Source organism: Eumetopias jubatus, unplaced genomic scaffold (genome assembly GCF_037043125.1).
Source record: "Eumetopias jubatus isolate StellerSeaLion01/CBP00866 unplaced genomic scaffold, mEumJub1_p1.0 scaffold_10, whole genome shotgun sequence".
In the NCBI taxonomy this organism is placed as follows: domain Eukaryota; kingdom Metazoa; phylum Chordata; class Mammalia; order Carnivora; family Otariidae; genus Eumetopias; species Eumetopias jubatus.
In genome coordinates, this window is record NW_028274816.1 from 39,894,820 (window position 1) to 39,913,150 (window position 18,331).

An 18,331-nucleotide genomic window follows, 5' to 3' on the forward strand; every position below is an offset into this window, starting at 1 on the left:
CAAAGTCACCCGGGGGGGAGGGGGGGCAAGGACTCCTACCCTGACTGTAACTTGACGCAGAGTATTAAAGGATCCAGAGAAGAATGTGGAATTGGGGCAGGGGCCAGACATGGCACTGAGAACTTTGGCAGTGGCCTTGTCAGAGCTACTGCGGGAGGAGGGGAGTTGAGATGACAACTTCCTATCTTCCTGGCTTTCAGGGGACCCCTGCTGGCATTCCACCCTCCTCAGCAGCTCATGCGTGAGGCTCCACTCTCCTCCAGAGTGGCTGGAGAGAACGCCCTGCCCTGTCTGGTCTGAGACTTTTAGTCTGGCAACACAGTATGTGTTGGTTTCCTTGGTTCCTAAAAGGTCAGCAGGCTTTACACTTGGTCTTTATGTCTCTATCTATTGAGGAGAATCATGTTCTTTCAGTATTAAATAGTACAACCGACTTCCAATCAGTTTCAGTATAACCCCCAAAATAATTTCATTCTGGCGTTGATTAGGAGCACATTATCAGCATCATTACTTGTATTCACTCAATACATTTACTTACCCATCCTGACTCACAACTATGTGTACCGAAAAATCAAGCCCATACAAATGGGGATCTGCCTCCACTGGGTTAGCGCGACTACCTTCCCCGTAATTTCTAGCAGCCATGACATTTCTACTATTTGACCTAGAAATTGCCCTCCTCCTACCCGTCCTGAGAATCTCCAACAGTAATGTAAAAACTACACTAATTCTAATTTCATTATTACCTAGAAGCTTATGAACGAATTGAAAAAGGACCGAAATGAAGTGACTACGACAATCGGTTTACATTAAAACACTGACTTTTACTAAGTTACGGTTACCGCCACAGTTACCAGCTCCGCCTGGCTTACGCCAGGCCCAGCTCCTTCACAGCAGCCCCTCCGGGCCCCCCGCTGTAGCCCGCTGCGCCCCGCCCCCGCCATCACCGCCCTGCCTCCAGCGTCGCTGCCGCGCCGCCCCCCTCACTCACCTCGTCCGCCAGCCCGCAGCGGGGACGCGACGCCCGGAGGCCCGAGCCCGACGGCGCCCCGCAGGCGGCGGGCGCTCCACCCGCAGACGCCCGGAGCGCGGCCTCCCAGCCGCTCTCCGCGCACCTTTCGGACGCCCGCCCTGCTCCCCGCCCCCGCCTGGCTCCAGCGCCGCCCGCGCGAGCTGCAGGGGGGCGCCCCGCCCCTCAGACCCCGGCCTCCTCCGCCGGCGGCCGCCCCTCGGCACCCCAGCCGTCTCGGGTGCCCGCGCCTAGAACTAAAGTAAGGCCCGAGCGTCGGTGGTGCGCGGGGGTGGCAGGCCCTGAGGCCCTCCCGGCGTCGTCGCGAGGTTCCCCGGGCCAGCGTCGCTAAGGGAGAAAAGCGCCTGCGCGGAAGAACCTCGTCTGCGCCTGCGCACACGGCCGCTGAGCGGCCTGCGCTCGGCATGGGGGACCCGGACTCGGAGTCGGAGCAGATCCGTCTGAAGTGTATCCGTAAGGACGGCTTCTTCACGGTGCCTCCGGAACACAGGGTGCGACGGGGGGCCCGGGGTAGCTTGCCGGCAGTCGGGCGGGACTGGAACGCTCTGGCGCCCCTTCGTGTCGTGCTAGAGCGTTGAGGTTTCCGACGCGGGCGGGCACGACAGTCCCAGGGTGCCTGGCGGCCGGCGCGGAAGCCGGCGGTGGTCCTGCGGGGCCGGGCGCCGGGGGGCCGGGCGCCGGGGGGCCGGCGCTGTCCAGCAGCCTGCAGCCTCTGCAAGAGCAGGCCCCGGGCTCTAGGGAATTTCCCCGTGGGGAGACTGCCGGCGTGCTCTCCCGCGGGGCTTTGAGTGGGCCAGGCGGCGCCCCGCCCGAGAGCCGGCAGCTTGCGTTTGCGTCTTGCTCTGCGCGTGTCAGCGTCGTGTAGTCCAAAGACGGGGAGAGCGAAGCTTGGGGTGTGGAGTGATTGTTTGAACTCCGGTGGCTGGCTTGCGTTGGAACCGGTGCCCTGAGAGGCCGGTAAGGATCCTGAAGGCACGGTGGCCATCCCCCAGATACACAGCAGGTGCTCCCTGCGTTCCCGGTACTGCAGTGCGCGACGGGAAACCTCACAGGGGAGCTCCGACGCCCAGCGGAGCACCCACGAGCCGGTGCTGCAGGCTGTGAACGTGTCGGGGCTTCAGAGGAAGAACTGTGCTCCGCTGGGGGGAAATTTCTGTAGAAGAAATTCCTGCTGGACTAGATTTTGACATATGCAGAGACAAGGAGGCCGGGCATGCCAACCCAGGATGTCAGGAGCAATGGCTCAGAGATGAGAAACAGTATGCATAGGCCGCGCCAGGAGTTCCCCCTGGAGAGAGAATGTGAGGAAGAACTGGGAGAGCAGGCTGAGGCAAGACCATGGACGGGCTCAGTCCAGGCGATTCTGACCTGGTTCCCCGAGTGGTAGGAAGGAAGGAGATGGAGGCAGACGGAGGAAAAGATGGGAGGCAGCAAGGCCAGGGAGAGGCTGTTAGAATCTGAACCTTGCTGCATGTGTTTCCTAGACCCAAGGAGACATGCTCATTCAGTCCATCTACAGACGTCCTGCATTGTGAAGGTATGTTAGGGTACAGGCTCTCTGCTTCGACTGGAACCCCAAAATACAGTGGCTCAAGTACAGAACTTGAGGGAAGCCTGGGTGGCTCGGTCAGTTAAGCATCCAATGCTTTTTTTTTTTTTAAGATTTTATTTATTTATTAGAGAGAGAGAGCATGAACAGGGGGAGGGACAGATGGAGAGGGAGAAGCAGGCTCCCCGCTGAGCAGGGAGCCCAGTGTGGGACTCGATCCCGGGACCCTGAGATCATGGTCTGAATCGAAGGCAGATGCTTAACCAACTGAGCCACCCAGGAGCCCCAAGTATCCAACTCTTGATTTCAGCTCAGGTCATGATCTCAGTGTTGTGAGAGGGAGCTCCATGTTGGGCTCTGTGCTGGGCGTAGAGCCGGCTCAAAATTCTCTCTTAATTTTCACTCCCCTAACATTTCGGAGAGAGGCAGCTATTTTCCGCAAAGTGGGGCCATAAACTCAAGTTATCTGTCTTGTAGATCTACCTGCACCTCACCCAAATCCCACCCTGCTTCAGAGGCAAAAAGAGTGGGCGGCAACCAACTTTCTTTGATCAGGAAGTCCCTTCCCCCCCCCTTTTTTTTTAAGATTTTATTTATTTGAGGGCGCCTGGGTGGCTCAGTTGGTTAAGCGACTGCCTTCGGCTCAGGTCATGGTCCTGGAGTCCCGGGATCGAGTCCCACATCGGGCTCCCTGCTCAGCGGGGAGCCTGCTTCTCCCTCTGACCCTCTTCCCTCTCGTGCTTTCTATCTCTCATTCTGTCTCTCTCTCAAATAAATAAATAAAATCTTTAAAAAAAAAGATTTTATTTATTTGAGAGAGAGAGAGACACACAGTGGGAGAGGGAACACGAGCAGGGGGAGTGGGAGAGGGAGAAGCAGGCTTCCCACGGAACAGGGAGCCCGATGCGGGGCTTCATCCCAGGACCCTGGGATCATGACCTGAGCTGAAGGCAGATGCTTAACGACTGAGCCACCCAGGCGCCCCTGGGGAAGTCCCTTCCTTGAAGCCCTTGTCCTTTTTGCTCACATCCCATTGGCCAAAATTTAGTCAAATAGACATACCTAGCTGCAAAATACAACTGTGGGAAATACCAGCTGGGTAGCCACGTGCCACTGGGCAGTGTTTCCTACTCAAAGGAGGAAATACTGTGTGGATGTTGGAGTCAGTCTCTGCCACAGAAGCATTTCCACTGTGTTTGGTAGAAGCGTTGTCCATGTCCAGAGCATAATCTAGACTGGTGCTGCTCGGTAGTCTTCTTGTGAGGATGAAAATGTTTCTTCCTATGGACTCTTGATCTTGGGGTTGTGAGTTCAAGTCTTATGTTGGGCGTGGAGCCTACTTAGAAAAAAAAAAGGTGGCTTTCTGATTCATCCGGTATGGTTACCATGAGCCACACGGAGCATGACACACGTGGCAGCTGAGGAAGTGAAATTTTACCGTAATGTTAACCACATGTGGCCAGTGGTTATCGTTTGGGGACAGCATACATCTGGACCATGGGCTTGGATGGGAACAGGCTGTCTGCGATACCGTGTTCAGAGTGTCTGTGATCCAGTAGCATCATCCCTCTTTTCTCACCTGAAAGCCCGAGTGTGTGGTTATCCTTGTTTGGCGAACACAACGTGAGTGAGCGCCTTTGTACACATTAGGCGTGAAGTATCTATCTTTAGTTGTTCCATTAGCTGCCCAAGCCCTGCACTACCAGCACCTCTGCCTTTCAGCTGGGACGGTGTCGGAGCGTGAAGGAATTTGAGAAGCTGAACCGTATCGGGGAAGGCACCTATGGCATTGTGTGTGAGTGGCCGAGATGGAAGCCCTCGGGCGTGGGGGACTGTCCCAGCAAGTAGCTGTGTCAGGGCTGGAAGGAGGGAAGCACCCACAGCTTTATAACCAGGGCAGAAGTTACACAAGTGAACTCTAATCCGTGGTGTAATTACCATCGGTGTAAGCATCAGATTGCCAGTGTGGTTACAAGCGGAGGGAGCTGTTACAGCAGAACCTAGAACTTCCAAAAGCAGCCGGGGCTTCAGCGGTGGCAGCTGTGACAGTGGTGTGCATGAGACTGAGAAGGGTTTGGAAGCTTCGCACACTAGTGCCTTGAAGAGCCTCCTTTGCGCAAAATGAGGGTTTTTTTTTTTTTCTAGATAAAGTATCTTATTTGTTGCTAGAACGTAGTAAACAGAAGGCAAAGCGATGACCTGCATCCTGACTCTAAGGAGGAAAACTTAGAGGGAGCTTGGTGCAACTAGCACCCTGTACCCAGCTCAGTCGAGAGGACTCCCCAGAGAGCATGTGTCTAGTGGGGCTGGGGGTGCTGCTGGCACAGCTGGGGCCCAGTGTCACTGGGCATCCAATTAAAGAAGAAGAGAGAGGGACCCCCAGAGTTCAGAACGAGGCCCCGGTACGGCACAAGGGTGTGTGATGCAGGATTAAGTCAGACTCCATCACGGGTGAGTCTTCATTCCAGACCGGGCCCGGGACACGCAGACGGATGAGGTTGTTGCCCTGAAGAAGGTGCGGATGGACAAGGAGAAGGATGGTGAGCTCACGTGGGAGGGGCAGAAAGGGGCCAGTGCTCTGAGGCTTCCTCCGGCCCGAAGCCCTCGTGCTGAGAGCATCTTCGTGAGGGTTACAGCGGACCTGTCTCTGGGGGGCTGCCTGTCCTGTCCTTCCCAGCCCCTCACCCTCACCCCTCTCCTCTAGGCCTTAGGTCCCCTGAACCCCATGCCGTTCACCTTCTTCCTCTGTCTGGTACTGCCCTCTCTTCTGTCTCAGCCCAGCCGTCACCCTCCACCCAGCCCTCCCTGCCTAACAGCAGGCTGGTAGCCCCTGTGCTCCACACACCCCTGGTTTCTACCCCCCAGCCCCTCCCTGGCTGCCTGTGGAGGCAGGGCCTTGCTGTGCTCACTGTGGACCCCCTGTCCTATACAGTGGTCCATACAGAGAGTTGCTGCCTTGCATCATTGAATGAAGGAAGAGTTAAAGGTGCATGTTCAGGGGGCGCCTGAGTGGCTCAGTCAGTTAAGCGTCTGCCTTTGGTTCAGGTCATAATCCCAGCGTCCTGGGATCGAGTCCCGCAGCGGGCTCTGTGCTCAGCAGAGAGTCTGCTTCTCCGTCTCCCTCTGCCTGCCGCTCTGCCTACTTGTGATCTCTCTCCCTCCCTCTCTCTCCCTCTCTCTCTCTCTCTCTCTCTCTCTGTCAAATAAATAAATAAAATCTTTAAAGAAAAAAAAAGGTGCATGTTTAGGTGACCTTGATTCTCCCTGAGGTTGTGGGCAGAGCCCTGCAGGGGTAGGGGTGGGGCTCACTGAGGAGGCTGTCTGGCTGCAGGGGTCCCCATCAGCAGCCTTCGAGAGATCACACTGCTCCTTCGCCTTCGCCATCCGAATATCGTGGAGCTAAAGGAAGTGGTTGTGGGGAACCACCTGGAGAGGTATGCAGTCTGCTGGTCGTCTGCACTGGGCCCTGCTGAGCCTGCCTTTCCTAACCCCCTCCCTGTGCTCCCCCCAAATGGAGTTCATCCCTCCTGCAACCCCAGGAGAATCCTTTGGCCTACCTGGGAGGACGTGGGAGGTGCCCTGTGTCTTCCCCTTTTCCTTCCAGCATCTTTCTGGTGATGGGTTATTGTGAGCAAGATCTGGCCAGCCTTCTGGAGAACATGCCAACACCCTTCTCTGAGGCCCAGGTGTGAGGCTGGGGGGCCTGGAGTGAGGCACCGTCCCAGGTCCTTGTGTGGCACATTTAACTGATGCATCCTGCCCTTTGCGTAGGTCAAGTGCATTGTGCTGCAAGTGCTCCGAGGCCTTCAGTATTTGCACCAGAACTTCATCATCCACAGGTAGGAGGGGCCCCAAGTGGGGAGGTGGGGATGGCATGATCCTGGAGGACATTTGTCTGGAGTGCAGGTTCGTGACACATGGGAAGGGTGACTGCCAGTCCTAACCCCTAGAGAAGAACTGACCTGGCCTCCATGCAGTTCTCTAACTGTTCCTTGGGGCAGGATCCAGGCCCCACAGCACCTGCTTTGGAGCTGACAAAGCTCTGAGAAGTCCTGCAGTCTCATCACAGACACAAGGAAAGTGGGGGACCTTCCAGGCTCAGGGCAGGACTGTGCAAAGCAGCGGCTTCTCGTGTCTTGGGGCAGCTGGTACAGCCCTGGGTGGGGAATGGGCACAAGACTGGGTGTTAGGCCTGAGAAAGGTACTGAGAACTGGTACACTCAGCTGCCTACCCTTTGCTGTGTTTAAAAAGTTCCAACAAGGGGCACCTGGGTGGCTCAGTGGTTAAGTGTCCGCCTTTGGCTCAGGTCATGATCCCAGGGTCCTGGGATCGAGCCCCGCATCGGGCTCCCTGCTCCACGGGAAGCCTGCTTCTCCCTCTCCCACTCCCCCTGCTTGTGTTCCCTCTCTCACTGTGTCTCTCTCTGTCAAATAAATAAATAAAATCTTAAAAAAAAAAAAAGTTCCAACAGGGGATGTGTAGGAAAGCGTTCTGAGTCTGCCTGTGACAGTGACAACCTAGTTGCCCCGTGGGGCTCACGTCCTGGGAATCACCGATGTTCCCTTTCTGTCCCAGGGACCTGAAGGTGTCCAACTTGCTCATGACCGATAAGGGCTGTGTGAAGACAGGTGGGTGCTGGGTGCCGGCGCTTGGCAGGTGTCTCTGAGTGCCCCTGGGGGCGGGGGAGCAGGTCAGTGCCTGCCAGCTCCCTGGAGGCTAAGAGCTGGTTCGCACACGGCAGCTTCTTAGCCCCTGCTGGGTGACACATTGCCTTTCTGCCTTTGTCACAGCGGATTTCGGCCTGGCCCGGGCCTATGGCATCCCAGTGAAACCCATGACCCCCAAGGTGGTCACACTCTGGTGAGTCACTCAGGATGAGTGTGCCTGGTGGAGGAAGTGTGGGGGTTGATCATGCTGAAGCAGCAGAAGGACCCTGAGGGTCTTGAAGCTACAGAGGGCCACACACACTCCTAGAGGGTGGGGGTCTAGGACAGCTTCCTGAGACAGCAGGGCTGTCGGGGGGCTGGAGGACAGCACGGCAGGGGGGAACTGCCCTGCTTGGTTCTGAGCCCTCTCAGGAAGGAGAGGTCGCTTCACAGACTTCTGTCTGTGGGGTGGGGCAGGTTTATTTAGCTTTCTGTAGTTTTTCTCACACACGTTTTTAAGAAGCAGCAGAGCAGGGCTGTGGTTGATGATAGGAAATCGTAGGTCTTCTGCCATGCGTCAGCCAGCCGTGTCTGTAGACTGGGCTGAAGGCAGACTCCTAGGAGCCGCCCCGCAAAGTTGGTGTTACTATGTGCGTCACCCACGATTGTGGGCCGGGAGGACAAGGTGGTCTGAGTTGGGCTTGGCAGTCTGGAGCCTGGGCTGCCTCAGGCTGTCAGGAAGGCTGGTGGAGGCCCAGGCTTCACTGCAGCGTACGAGGGGGAGTACCTGTGTTTGTAGGTACCGAGCCCCCGAACTGCTTTTGGGAACCACCACGCAGACCACCAGCATCGACATGTGGTGAGAAATGAATGCGGCTCCTGGGGCCTGGGGGAAGGGCTGGGGTGGGTCCTATGGGGGCGCGCAGGGGCAGGAGCAGGGCTGGGGTCTTTGTCAGCCTCCCAGCCCCCAGGGGGAGGGGGAGGGCCGAAGCCTGGGATCCCTAAGAGGAAGCATGAGGACATAGCTTCCACAGAAGAAAGGCCCTGCCCTCGTGGCCACTCAGAGAGGCCATCTGGGACGGGGTCACGTCCCATCCTGATCTCCTCCCAAGCTCCACCCCGTCCTGACCCCGGCACTTAGCCTCAGCAGAGGTGTGTGGCAGCAGGGGGCAGGTGCGTGAGGTAAGGCCTGCTCTCCTCTGCAGGGCCATGGGCTGCATCCTGGCCGAGCTGCTGGCCCACAAGCCCCTTCTCCCCGGCACATCCGAGATCCACCAGGTGGACCTGATTGTGCAGCTGCTGGGGACGCCCAGTGAGAACATCTGGCCAGTGAGTGCCCGGCCTCTGCCCTCATCCGCCCCCCTCTGCCCCCTGCCCAGGCCAGCCCCCGTGCTCAACTCCTCCTCCCTGCAGGGCTTCTCCAGGCTGCCTCTGGTGGGTCAGTACAGCCTGAGGAAGCAGCCATACAACAACCTCAAACACAAGTTCCCGTGGCTCTCGGAGGCTGGCCTGCGCCTGCTGAACTTCCTCTTCATGTATGACCCCAAGAAAAGGTGCTGACCTGGCCTCAAACCCGAGCCCTCGAAAGGGGGTTTTCAGAACTCGGGCCATGCTGCCGCAGAGATGCCCCCCTCCCCAGACAGATGCGGAGGCCCAGGCTCCCAGTGTGGGTGGTCCCTGCCCACCCAGGTCATGGAGCCCACTCTGAGTTTCCCATCTGTTTTTGGGCCCCAGACCCCCTGCTGGCCACTTGCCTTTTGCTGTCAGGAAATTTGAACCAGAGGCTGGGGAGCTGGGTGGGTGTGCGGGAAAGCGGCCTCCATCCTGTTAACACGGAGGCCTCCTGTCCAGGGCAACGGCCAGAGATGGCCTGGAGAGCTCGTACTTCAAGGAGAAGCCCCTGCGTGAGTCTCCCACCGAGCCCCGCAGGGCGCTTGTCTTGTGGCCTTTTCTGTCCAGGGTGGGGGTGTCGGGGCACGGCCTCCCACAGCTCCTCGAGCCCCTGGGGGTGGTGGGGTGGGCTCCTGGCACAGGCCTTTCCGGGTGGAGCAGGGGCTGCATGCTGAAGCCCACGTGGGTGCTCGTTGGCCACACAGACTGTTGTCTGAGGGGGGCAGAGGGAGACGCGACCCCTGGGCCCGACACGGATGCACAGTGGGGTTCTCAGACGCAAAGGTACTCCTCCCCGCAGCCTGTGAGCCGGAGCTCATGCCCACCTTCCCCCACCACCGCAACAAGCGGGCCATCCCAGCCACGTCTGAGGGCCAGGGCAAGCGCTGTAAACCCTGACAGCCCCCCGCCGGGCTCGCACGTCTACGATGGACAGCAATGGAATGAGGACTCTGCAGTTGAGGCTCACAGTGCTGCTGGGACCCAGCTCCTCCTCCCGCGGAGACCGACCCGCTGCTCTGGCTGATCACACCCCTTCCCCAGAAGAGCAGAGAGTGGACGTGGGGATGATGCAGGGTGGGTGTACCCTGCAGGGGCAGGACCTCATTCAGCACACGTTGCCACGCCCTCGGCTGGTAAAAGCTCGGGACCCTCCCTTCCCTGGAGGAAACGCCTGCTGGGCCCAGTTCAGGGGGTGTTGCTGGCTTGGGATGCGTAGACCCCACATGGTTGCTTGTGCCCCCTCCTGATCACCAGGGTCTGTCCAGGGCAGGGAGAGGCCGTGGTGCGTGCCCCCCCCAACCGGCAGGGCTGACACACTCAGAATGGGAAGGAGAGGTCGGCTGTGGGTCGCGTCCCACCTGATGGACTGTCGTCCTGCCCCACACTGAGGCCCAGAGGGGAAGGGGCATGAGTCCGAGAGATAAAAGGTTTTCTAACAGGTATGAGCAGGTTCAGTGTCCTTTAATGAACTTTAATATTCTGATTCATGGGACATGAGGGTGGTTCTCCCAGTGCCAGGGAGGAGAGGTGGGGTAGACACGGGGGCGGAGCGCCCGGTGAGGAGGGGCCAGCACAGAAGACAGGCGCCCGTCCCCTCTAATCCTGTGGCTGAGTACTTCCCAGGGGCGGGGCCTCTGCCTGCCTGCCTGCCTTGGCCTTGAGAGTCTGCCTTAGCAGGCGGCTGCTCAAGAGCTCGGCCACACCCTTACCACTGGACTCAGGGAGCATTCTCAGGTGCGAAGCCTGCACGGCCTCCCGCCCTGCCTTCCAGAGCCCATGCAGCAGAAAGCCAATAGCAGGGTGGCTCGTGGGGTGCTGACTGCTCAGAAGCCCCACACTCTACCCACGAGGGGAGTGACACAGCCTATCCAGGCCCCACTAGCTGCCTGTGTCCTTCCTCCTGCCGCCTATGCTCTGGGCGTCTGGGGAGCCTCCTCACTCTGCTCTGAGATCAGGTCCTTTCTTCTCCACCTGGGGACCACACTTCCCGGCCCAGCTGGTCTCGAGCCAGCCCTCAGCTCATTCAGCGCTGGCTTATGACTCCTCTAGGCAAGGGGCTAGGTCAGCCATGTACCTGGCAGAGCCCCCAGACTAGTCACGGTGCTGCTCAGTGGCCCCCAGGGACACCCCTGTGAAGAGACTCTCCCCTGGACACTTGGAGGGAAGCAGTGTTCTGAAGGACAACTGTAGGGCTCAGGTCCACGGCCTGAGTGGTGGGCCCTACAGTGCGATGGGGCAAGGAGCGAAAGCGAAGGGAGAGGACCCTTCGTTGGGCATAGGCTTGGTGGTGAGACTCCTCCACCCAGCACGTTTGGACACGGGCCTGGATGCTGGGTGCGGGGGGTAGGGAGGCGGCCAGGCCAATGCAGGAGCCTCCCATGGAAGGAAGGACCCCACCTCCTGCCTTGTGAAGCTCGATGCCCCACCTCGCTGTGCCCAGGAGTCCCCCGGGCGCAGAGTGGCTGGGGGCTTAGGCCCGAGGAGTGCTGAGGCCCAGAGAAGCACCACAGAAACGGCCTCGGGAAGGCCCTGACCCAGGGCCTGGCTGGGCCTAAGGCTGGGCCCCGGGTCCGTCATAGAGCAGGGTGTCCAGCTGTGCACGCTGCAGCCACAGGCGCCGCTGGCCCTCGCTGAGCAGCGGGCGAAGCGCGTGGCCAGCTCGGCAGGTGGGCAGGGCGGCACAGTGGGGCGCGTGCAGCTGGTGACAGGTATCACAGCAGAGGGCGGGCAGGGCCCCAGGAGCTAGGCAGCTGTGTGCCTGGTAGCCGGGGGTCTGGGGGCTGGCCTGCCCGGGGCTCCCTGGGGCTCTGGGGGCAGCCGAGTCTCCAGGCTGACTCAGCAGCTCTCTCCGCAGGGTCAGGAAGGAGAAGGCCGCGGGCTCGCGCTCCCGCTCCTCCTCCAGGGCCCCATAGGGTGGGCTGCTGGCCTGGGGCAGCACCTCAGCCTCCTCTAGGGGCTCCCAGGCCGCACCCCTGGCCCCCCACAGTTTGGCGCTCTGTTCCCAGAGCAGCGGTCGGCAGGCCAGCTCTGGGGGCGGGGAGTCGGGGCCCGGCGAGGGCCCACCGTACAGGCTGGCCTCCTCTGAGCCTTCGTCCTCCTGCAGGTCCCGGTAGAGGTCCAGCGGGGTCTGGTAGACTGTCGGGGAGCCCCGGGGGGGCAGAGGCGGCGGCTCCTCTTCCCGGGCCAGCCGCTGCTGCAGCCAGGCCACGCAGGAGGCCACGTCTGCGCTGGCCCGCCGAGCCTGCAGCAGCTCCTCGGCTGGCAGCACGCTGGTGCCCAGCTGCGCCAGCACCTCGCCCAGGATCTCACACTCCAGCCGGAGGGCAAAGCAGCCCAGGGCCACTTGCACCAGTTGGCAGGCGGGTGGTGGGGCAGCCATCATGAGGCGGTGGTTGTCCCTGGGCACGTAACCCATCTTCTGGAAGCTCTGGAGGAGGAGGTCCTCCGAGAGGGCGCCCTTCAGCACGTGCACATAGCCCCCTGAAAAGGTCTGCAGAGGAGGATCCTGGTCAGCAGCAGCCTGACCCACGCTCGATCTCCTCTGGGCCCTGGCCTCCCCCCAGAACCAGGCTGTGCTGGCACTCCCTTCAGAGGGGCTGCTCAGCCACACGCTCCGACCCACCCTGGCACACCCATCTCCATGGCTGGGGCAGAACAAAATAACGAGCCCCCACGTCAGGAAATCGCACTTTGTGGCAGCGGGGTGGCACAGTCAGTTGAGCTCAGGTCCCCTTTGGAGTCCTACATCGGGCTCCCTGCTCGGTGGGGAGTCTGCTTCTGTCTCCCCTCCCCACCCCCCGCCTGCTCCCTCGCTCACTCTCAAAATCTTAAAAAAAAAACCTCACTTCCCTTGGGGTCTCCACCTCCTGTCCCCCCTGGGGCTTTGCTGAGATTTGGTCAGCAAACACAAACAGGGGTGCTTATCTGCTCTCCTGACAGGCTGTTCTGAACTCCACCTTCCCACGTCCTGTTCTGGAGAGCTTTCCCCATTGGGACAGAGGCTTAGCCATTCATTTTTTCCAACTGTGTAGCGTTCCACCACATAGATGAAACATCTGTATTTTTCGGAGGCTCTAACGTGCATCTGGGCTGAGAGCCCGGGAGTGCTAGATGGGAAAGTGTTTTCTAGGCTGCAGTCCTGTGAGGAACTGGAAGAGCTTCAGAATGATGGTGCTGTGTCTCTCCCAGTTCTAAAATCCCAGAGCTCTGGGATCCTGTCAGTATCCCGCCCACAGACGCAGCGCTGCCGTGGGCGGGCACTGTATTCAGGGTTTTGGCTTCACCCCTCACAACAGACCTTGGACTGCATTATTCTTGGGTCTGTTCCACCGATGAGGACATGGATTCAGAGAGATTAGGCAACTTGCACAAAGCCACACAGCCCAAGAGGAAGCAGAACCAGATCCCAACCAGGTCTGCCCAACACTGAAGCCCAGAAGCACCTCAAGGGCAGGCCTGTCTGCTCCGTTCTTGGCTTCCCATGGGGCTGGCGCTTGAGGGTGCCTCCCGCCCTGTTCTCTGAATTAAAATGTCTTAGAACCTCTGACCAGCAGGTGTCCCCATGAAGCAATAGGCTCCAGAGCTCACCTCTTGAGAGAGAAAGGGGAGTGGAGGAGAGGAGGGTGGGGTGAGAGGGAGAGGGAAAGGGGTGGGGGGGGGGGGAGAGAGAGAGAGAGAGAGAGAGAGAGAGAGAGAGAGAGAGAGAGGCTGCTGCTGTCATGGCAACCAGTGGAGGTGGACTCGCCCACGTGCCCAATGACATCAGCACCTTCCTACTCTTCCAAATTAGCTTTGAGGGCCAAGTAGGCCTGCCCCCTCCTGCAGGCCAGCAGCTCACCCACAGGGGCGATCAGTGCAGACCCCAGAGTATGCAGGGCCTCCAGCCCCTTCCCACTTCACAGGGGTACACCCACCCAACCTCCTCTTCTATAAATGGGATCACGGAAGGATTAGGGTGACCATGGAACCTCAAGTCCCTCCCGTGCACCTGTCCTAGAATTTCTGTGCTACCGGGGCTGTGAGGCCACTTTGGGGGAGGGCAGTGATTCAAGCTTTGAGGAGCAAGGATCTCCCCAGGAGGCAGGCACCCAGGGTGGGTGGCCTCTGCCCTGGGAGTGTGTGTGGCGGGGGGCGGGGGACACCTTGGCCAAGAGCTGCCCCAAAGCGCCCCAAATCCCCTCTGAGCCCTGGAGGGCCACCCGGCTCTGAAGACACATGAAATCCCTTGTTCAATGGTACTCTCTGCCCCACGGTACCCAGCAGCCTGAGCGGGGGCACCCCCTCGGCCCAGCGCCCTACCTTGATGGTGGAGAACTCCTTCCTCCAGGGCAGCAGGTACAGGTGCACAGCCGCCAGCTCCAGCAGCTCGAAGGCGCGGGCCAGGCCGCGCAGCGCGGGGGCCAGGTCGGCGCGGCCCCACAGGCCGTCGGTGAGCAGCGCCAGCGCGTCGTCCTGCAGCGCCCCGTGCAAGTCGAAGTCTTCCACCAGGATCTGCCACAGCACCGCGCGCAGCGATGGGTCCCCGCACACGCCCGCGCGGCCACGCCGCAGCTCACGCTCCAGGCACAGGCGGTAGTCCTCGGACAGCGAGCTGCTGCCCATTCTGGCGGGCGGGGGTACGGTGTCAGGAACCAGAGATCCCTCCCCGCCGGCTGTGCGGCCCCCCGAGCCCCCACCCAGCGTCCACAGATCCCCCTCCGGCGTGGTGACCCGGTCCCCGCCGGCTGTGCGCCCCCCCCCGAGCCTCCCCCAGTGTCCACATGTCCCCCTACAGCCCGGCGACCTCGCCAGCTGAGCGGCCCCCAGTATCTACAGCATCCCGCTTCCCTGGAGACCCGCCCCGCCAGCTGTGTCCCCCCCGCCGAAGACAGACCCCCACCTCGCCCACCAGCTCGTGCTGTGGGCCCCGCGAGGGACCGCTCTACCTGTCGGTCCCCAGCGGGGCCCAATTGGCCACCTCTCCGCTCGGACCCGTCCCGCAGCCGCGCTCTTCCGCCGCCAGCGGCTCTGCCCACTGGCCTCGGCCGTGACGCTCGGGGCGGGGCTTGCGCCGGGCACCGCCCCCTCGGTTCACCCGGGTGGGGCCGGGCTGGGGGCGGGGCCTTGTGCCTCCCGGCTGAGCACCTGCCTCCGATCTTCTGCCTACCCGCGACACCCCGGCGGCTCGCGGCGGATCCTGGGCGGGCGCAGGGCGGGCGCAGGGCGGGCGCAGGGCGGGCGCACGAGGAACGGTGCGTGCGAGCAGCCCCTTCCTCTGAGCTAGGCCCCGGCAGCGCCCGCCGCGGCGGAAGCGGGTGCTCCTAGTGCGCCCCGACCCGGGCCCAGAGCTCACCGTGAGCCCAGGGAGGTGCGTTTCTGCGTGGTTGAACAGCAGCCTCAGGTGGGTGGGGCGGCCTCAGTCTTTCTGTGGGCTCAGCTTCCTGGTCCCTGAGAGCAGCATCTGGGGGTCCCGGAGGTGGGGTGAAGGCCCCTCCCTAACTAAGCCAGCCTCGTTTCCGGGCGCCTGACCCGTGCGCTAAAGCCACTTGGGCGGAGGAGGGATGGGAGAGATTTAGCCCTTGGGGCCCCAGCTCAATGCAAGGAAGGTCCTCTGTAGACCTTCCTCCCTGAGCAGGCTCTGCCCCTTGATTTCTGGGCCCCTCACCTCTCCAGACCACTTTGTTGAGATGGGACCTGCCTGGGGAAAGATTTTTCTCTTAATAAGAGCCTTCACCTGGCAGTACCCTGCAGGTGCGTCTTCACATACTTCAAATGGGACTTTTAGAAAAATACTGGAACCAAGCTGGGGGTCTCCTTGAGACATTTTGCTGGCCACCACTCAACATAGAGGCGATTCACTTACAGGTACTGAACCCAGCCCTAGGGCCACACCAGCCATGAGGGGACAGTTAACTTCTGGTCTTCTCCGGCTTGTGTGCGGAAGGGTGGAGCTTAACCACTCCCTTCAGTTCACCACTGAATTCATCGTGGTCTTCAGATGCGAGGCCTCTGAATTGCATCCGTCCATGGCCATAGCCCCAAACCCAAGACAGCTGTTGCAGTGTGGTGAATCCGCAGCCTCGCTGCAGAGCCCCTGCTCTTCCACTCGAAGTAGATGGGGTTCTGTTGCTTTGATTCTGCACTCAGTCCTGTTGCTGTGTGTGACTCCAGGCAATTGCTCTCAACCGTTGCTTGCTACTCTACGGCACGTGTGGCTCTTCTCAGTATGACACTTGAAACTGGGCGGGTCTTTGCACCTGCTTGCACCCATAGAATGGAGGTGACATTGTTTGGCTTCCCAGGTTAAGTCATTAAAACACCTTGTTGTCTTGAGTTGTTTGCTCTTGGAGTCTAGCCATCATGTTGTGGGGGAGCCGGCGGCCACATGGAGAGACCTTGCACTGAGTTGAATAATGTCCCCCCAGGTCCATGTCCACCTAGAACCTGGGAATGGGAGCTTATTTGGAAACATGTTCTTTGCAGATATAATCAAGTTAGGATGAAATCATGCTGAATTAGGATGGGCCCTAAATCCAATACGACTGATGTTATAAGAAGAGAGAAGTTTAGGCACAGCATGTAGGGGAGAAGGCCTATGGTGAGGGAGGCAGAGAGTGGGGCTCTGCTTACAGCTACCAGACAAGGATTGTAGGAGCAGGAAGCTGGAGGCAAGCAAGGATTCTGCTCTAGTACTTTGAGGGAGTATGGTCCCATCAGCATCCTGAATTCAGATTCTAGCCTGCAGAACTTTAGTACATTTCTAGTTTTTTACTTGACTCAGTTTGTGGCATTGTTTATGGTGGCCAGAGGAAACTAACGCAGGCCTCACATGGTTCTGTCTGAGAATGTGGTTGTGAGTCCTGACTGAGTTGACAAGCATCCACTGCAGACGCATAGACAAAGCTCTAGGTGATTCCAATCCCTGACACTGGGTCACCCAACCTGGAAGCTGACCTAGCTGATGCTGGGGGTGCAGAGATGGGCCGTCCCCAAGGAACCCTGCCCAAAGGGAAGATTCATGAGCAAAGTAAATGACTACTGTTGTATTTAAGCCGGTGAGGTGGGGTGGTTGGTTACACAGCAATCGATGTGGGACCATGTGCATTTACCACATTCCACCTCGACCCTCCTGGGGATGGATGCCACATTGCCTGACTCCATCTGTGTACGTCCTCTTATGACCTGGTCGTAAGGTCGGAGGGTCATTTGGCATTTGCGTTGGCCCAGGACTGCAGCTAGTTCTTGAATCTGCTGCAACTGCCCCCCCCCCGCCCCGCCCCGCGTATGGTTTCCAGCTTCTGCACACCACCATGCTCAGCTTTGCCTAGCTTTTGGATTTTACTAGTATAGTGCACATGAAATTCTACCTTGTTACGGTGTTAATTTGCATTTCTTGATTTTTAAAGTTTTGAACACTTCTTGTGCTAATTAGTTTTTTAAAACTTTCTCCTCTGGCGGCGCTTGGCTGGTGCAGTTGGTTAAGTGTCTGACTCTTGATTTCGGCTCAGATCATGGTCTCAGGTTTGTGAGATTGAGCCCTGTGTCAGGCTCCCTGCTCTGCTTGAGATTCTCCCCCTCTTTCTCTGCCCCCTCCCTGCTCGTGCATGCTCTCTAATAAATAAATACATCTACAAACAGAAAAACCTTCCTCCTCTGTAGACAATCTGTTTATAGCCTTTGCTATTTTTCTATTTGGGACTGCTGCCTTTTTCTTGTTGATTTGCAGGATTTCCAGTGGGAAGAGTGGATTATTCATCCATTTTATGGAGGAACCATGGACTCAAGAGTCATGGGCTCAGCCTGTCTGACTGCAGCGCCTGGAACAGGGTGCCAAGGAGACAGCCCGTATGGGGCCCATCCCCAGAGGTGTGGTCCCCAGCACCAAGCCAGCAGGTACTTCCACTATCAGGCTTCGCTGAAGACACACCTTCATCCTCCATCTGCTCTGTGCAGTGGCCTTTAAAATCCTATCCTTGAGACGTCAATGCCAAGGACTGAACCATGGATGTTACCTCTTCCCAAGGCTCCATGGTGGCTGGTGTTCTCATACAGGTCTGGGTGACTCAGAACTCTACACTTACAAGAGCATAAGCAGAATGTCAGGGGGGCCAAGGGTGGGGAGACAAAGGCAAGGTGTTGGGCGGGTGCTGGCTTGTCTGCTCTGGGGGCACTGACAGGCAGAGGACCACAGGCCCCAGAGACAACAGCTGTCCCAGGGGTTCGGGTTGGCCTGCCCCAGCCCACTGGGCTCAGCACCCAACTGTGGGGTCTTGACTGCAGGTGCCCGTTGGCCTCTTGAGTTGGCTTGCTGAGCTCAAACCCAGTTCTGCCGTCCTGAGATGTAGCCTAGAGAAGGTGCTTCCCCTGCTCCCGCCTCAGTTCCTCATGGAATTCCTGGGAAGACAGACCTGCAGAGCACCCAATAAACACCAACTGCTGTTGCTGTTTCCTCAGAGCCTTTCCCCTGCACACTGCTCCCTTAACTGGCCCCTGGGATGGCTGGGCCCAAACCACCTGCCTCGGTGGTAACTCAGGTTTGCCAGGGGTCCCTCCTTCCCTGGCAGATGCTGCCTGCTTTCTCCTCTTCAGGTGCAACACAGACCACAGCACAGGGCACCCATGTGTGTTTCCCACCTGGAGAATGAAGGTGTTTCCCGAGAGCCCTTCAGGCCAAGAGGTCCAGTCCCAGGTCCTGCCCAACCCACTTGGCCCTGCAGAGCACGTCCTGTCCCAGG

At 59.2% G+C, this 18,331-nt stretch overlaps 2 protein-coding genes and 1 long non-coding RNA gene across 10 annotated transcripts; 2 read left to right on the plus strand and 1 right to left on the minus strand.

The window, feature by feature from the left end:
• The first annotated feature begins 1,384 nt into the window (after positions 1-1,384).
• Positions 1,385-10,060, plus strand: CDK10 (cyclin dependent kinase 10). Of its 7 annotated transcripts, none has more exons than XM_028094665.2 (14): positions 1,506-1,521; positions 2,515-2,567; positions 4,302-4,374; positions 5,048-5,119; positions 5,911-6,013; positions 6,184-6,265; positions 6,351-6,418; positions 7,156-7,208; positions 7,371-7,440; positions 8,026-8,085; positions 8,432-8,555; positions 8,640-8,779; positions 9,078-9,130; positions 9,418-10,060. In XM_028094665.2, exons 4-14 carry the CDS (start codon positions 5,101-5,103, stop codon positions 9,513-9,515), a joined length of 870 nt encoding a protein of 289 aa, XP_027950466.1. In that variant the 5' UTR covers positions 1,506-1,521; positions 2,515-2,567; positions 4,302-4,374; positions 5,048-5,100; the 3' UTR covers positions 9,516-10,060. The 7 variants fall into 7 exon arrangements, with proteins under 7 accessions (XP_027950416.1, XP_027950433.1, XP_027950459.1 ...); XM_028094640.2 differs by lacking the exon at positions 1,506-1,521 and adding an exon at positions 1,541-1,987; XM_028094615.2 differs by lacking the exon at positions 2,515-2,567 and having other exon boundaries at positions 1,385-1,521; positions 4,263-4,374.
• Positions 10,061-10,063: 3 nt separating this feature from the next.
• Positions 10,064-14,656, minus strand: SPATA2L (spermatogenesis associated 2 like). 2 transcript variants are annotated; one of them, XM_028094594.2, is made up of 3 exons: positions 14,543-14,656; positions 13,917-14,220; positions 10,064-12,108 (listed from the first exon to the last, which is right to left on the minus strand). In XM_028094594.2, exons 2-3 carry the CDS (start codon positions 14,217-14,219, stop codon positions 11,170-11,172), a joined length of 1,242 nt encoding a protein of 413 aa, XP_027950395.2. In that variant the 5' UTR covers position 14,220; positions 14,543-14,656; the 3' UTR covers positions 10,064-11,169. The 2 variants fall into 2 exon arrangements, with proteins under 2 accessions (XP_027950395.2, XP_027950405.2); XM_028094604.2 differs by having other exon boundaries at positions 14,497-14,640.
• Positions 14,657-14,711: 55 nt separating this feature from the next.
• LOC114203177 (uncharacterized) lies at positions 14,712-18,049 on the plus strand. Its single transcript, XR_003607931.2, has 3 exons — positions 14,712-14,997; positions 17,323-17,489; positions 17,877-18,049. It is a non-coding gene; the product is annotated as an uncharacterized LOC114203177 (long non-coding RNA).
• The last annotated feature ends 282 nt before the right edge of the window (positions 18,050-18,331 follow it).

What these genes read in the sequence shown, in the direction of transcription:
- CDK10 (XM_028094615.2), top strand. Translation starts at nt 1,435, where the DNA reads ATGGGGGACCCGGACTCGGAGTCGGAGCAGATCCGTCTGAAGTGTATC. An exon ending in CGGTGCCTCCGGAACACAGG is followed by an intron (nt 1,522 to 4,262) that starts GTGCGACGGGGG and finishes TTGTTCCATTAG; the next exon opens with CTGCCCAAGCCCTGCACTAC. An exon ending in CCCAAGGTGGTCACACTCTG is followed by an intron (nt 7,441 to 8,025) that starts GTGAGTCACTCA and finishes CTGTGTTTGTAG; the next exon opens with GTACCGAGCCCCCGAACTGC.
- SPATA2L (XM_028094594.2), bottom strand. Translation starts at nt 14,219, where the DNA reads ATGGGCAGCAGCTCGCTGTCCGAGGACTACCGCCTGTGCCTGGAGCGT. An exon ending in AGGAGTTCTCCACCATCAAG is followed by an intron (nt 12,109 to 13,916) that starts GTAGGGCGCTGG and finishes CCTCCTCTGCAG; the next exon opens with ACCTTTTCAGGGGGCTATGT.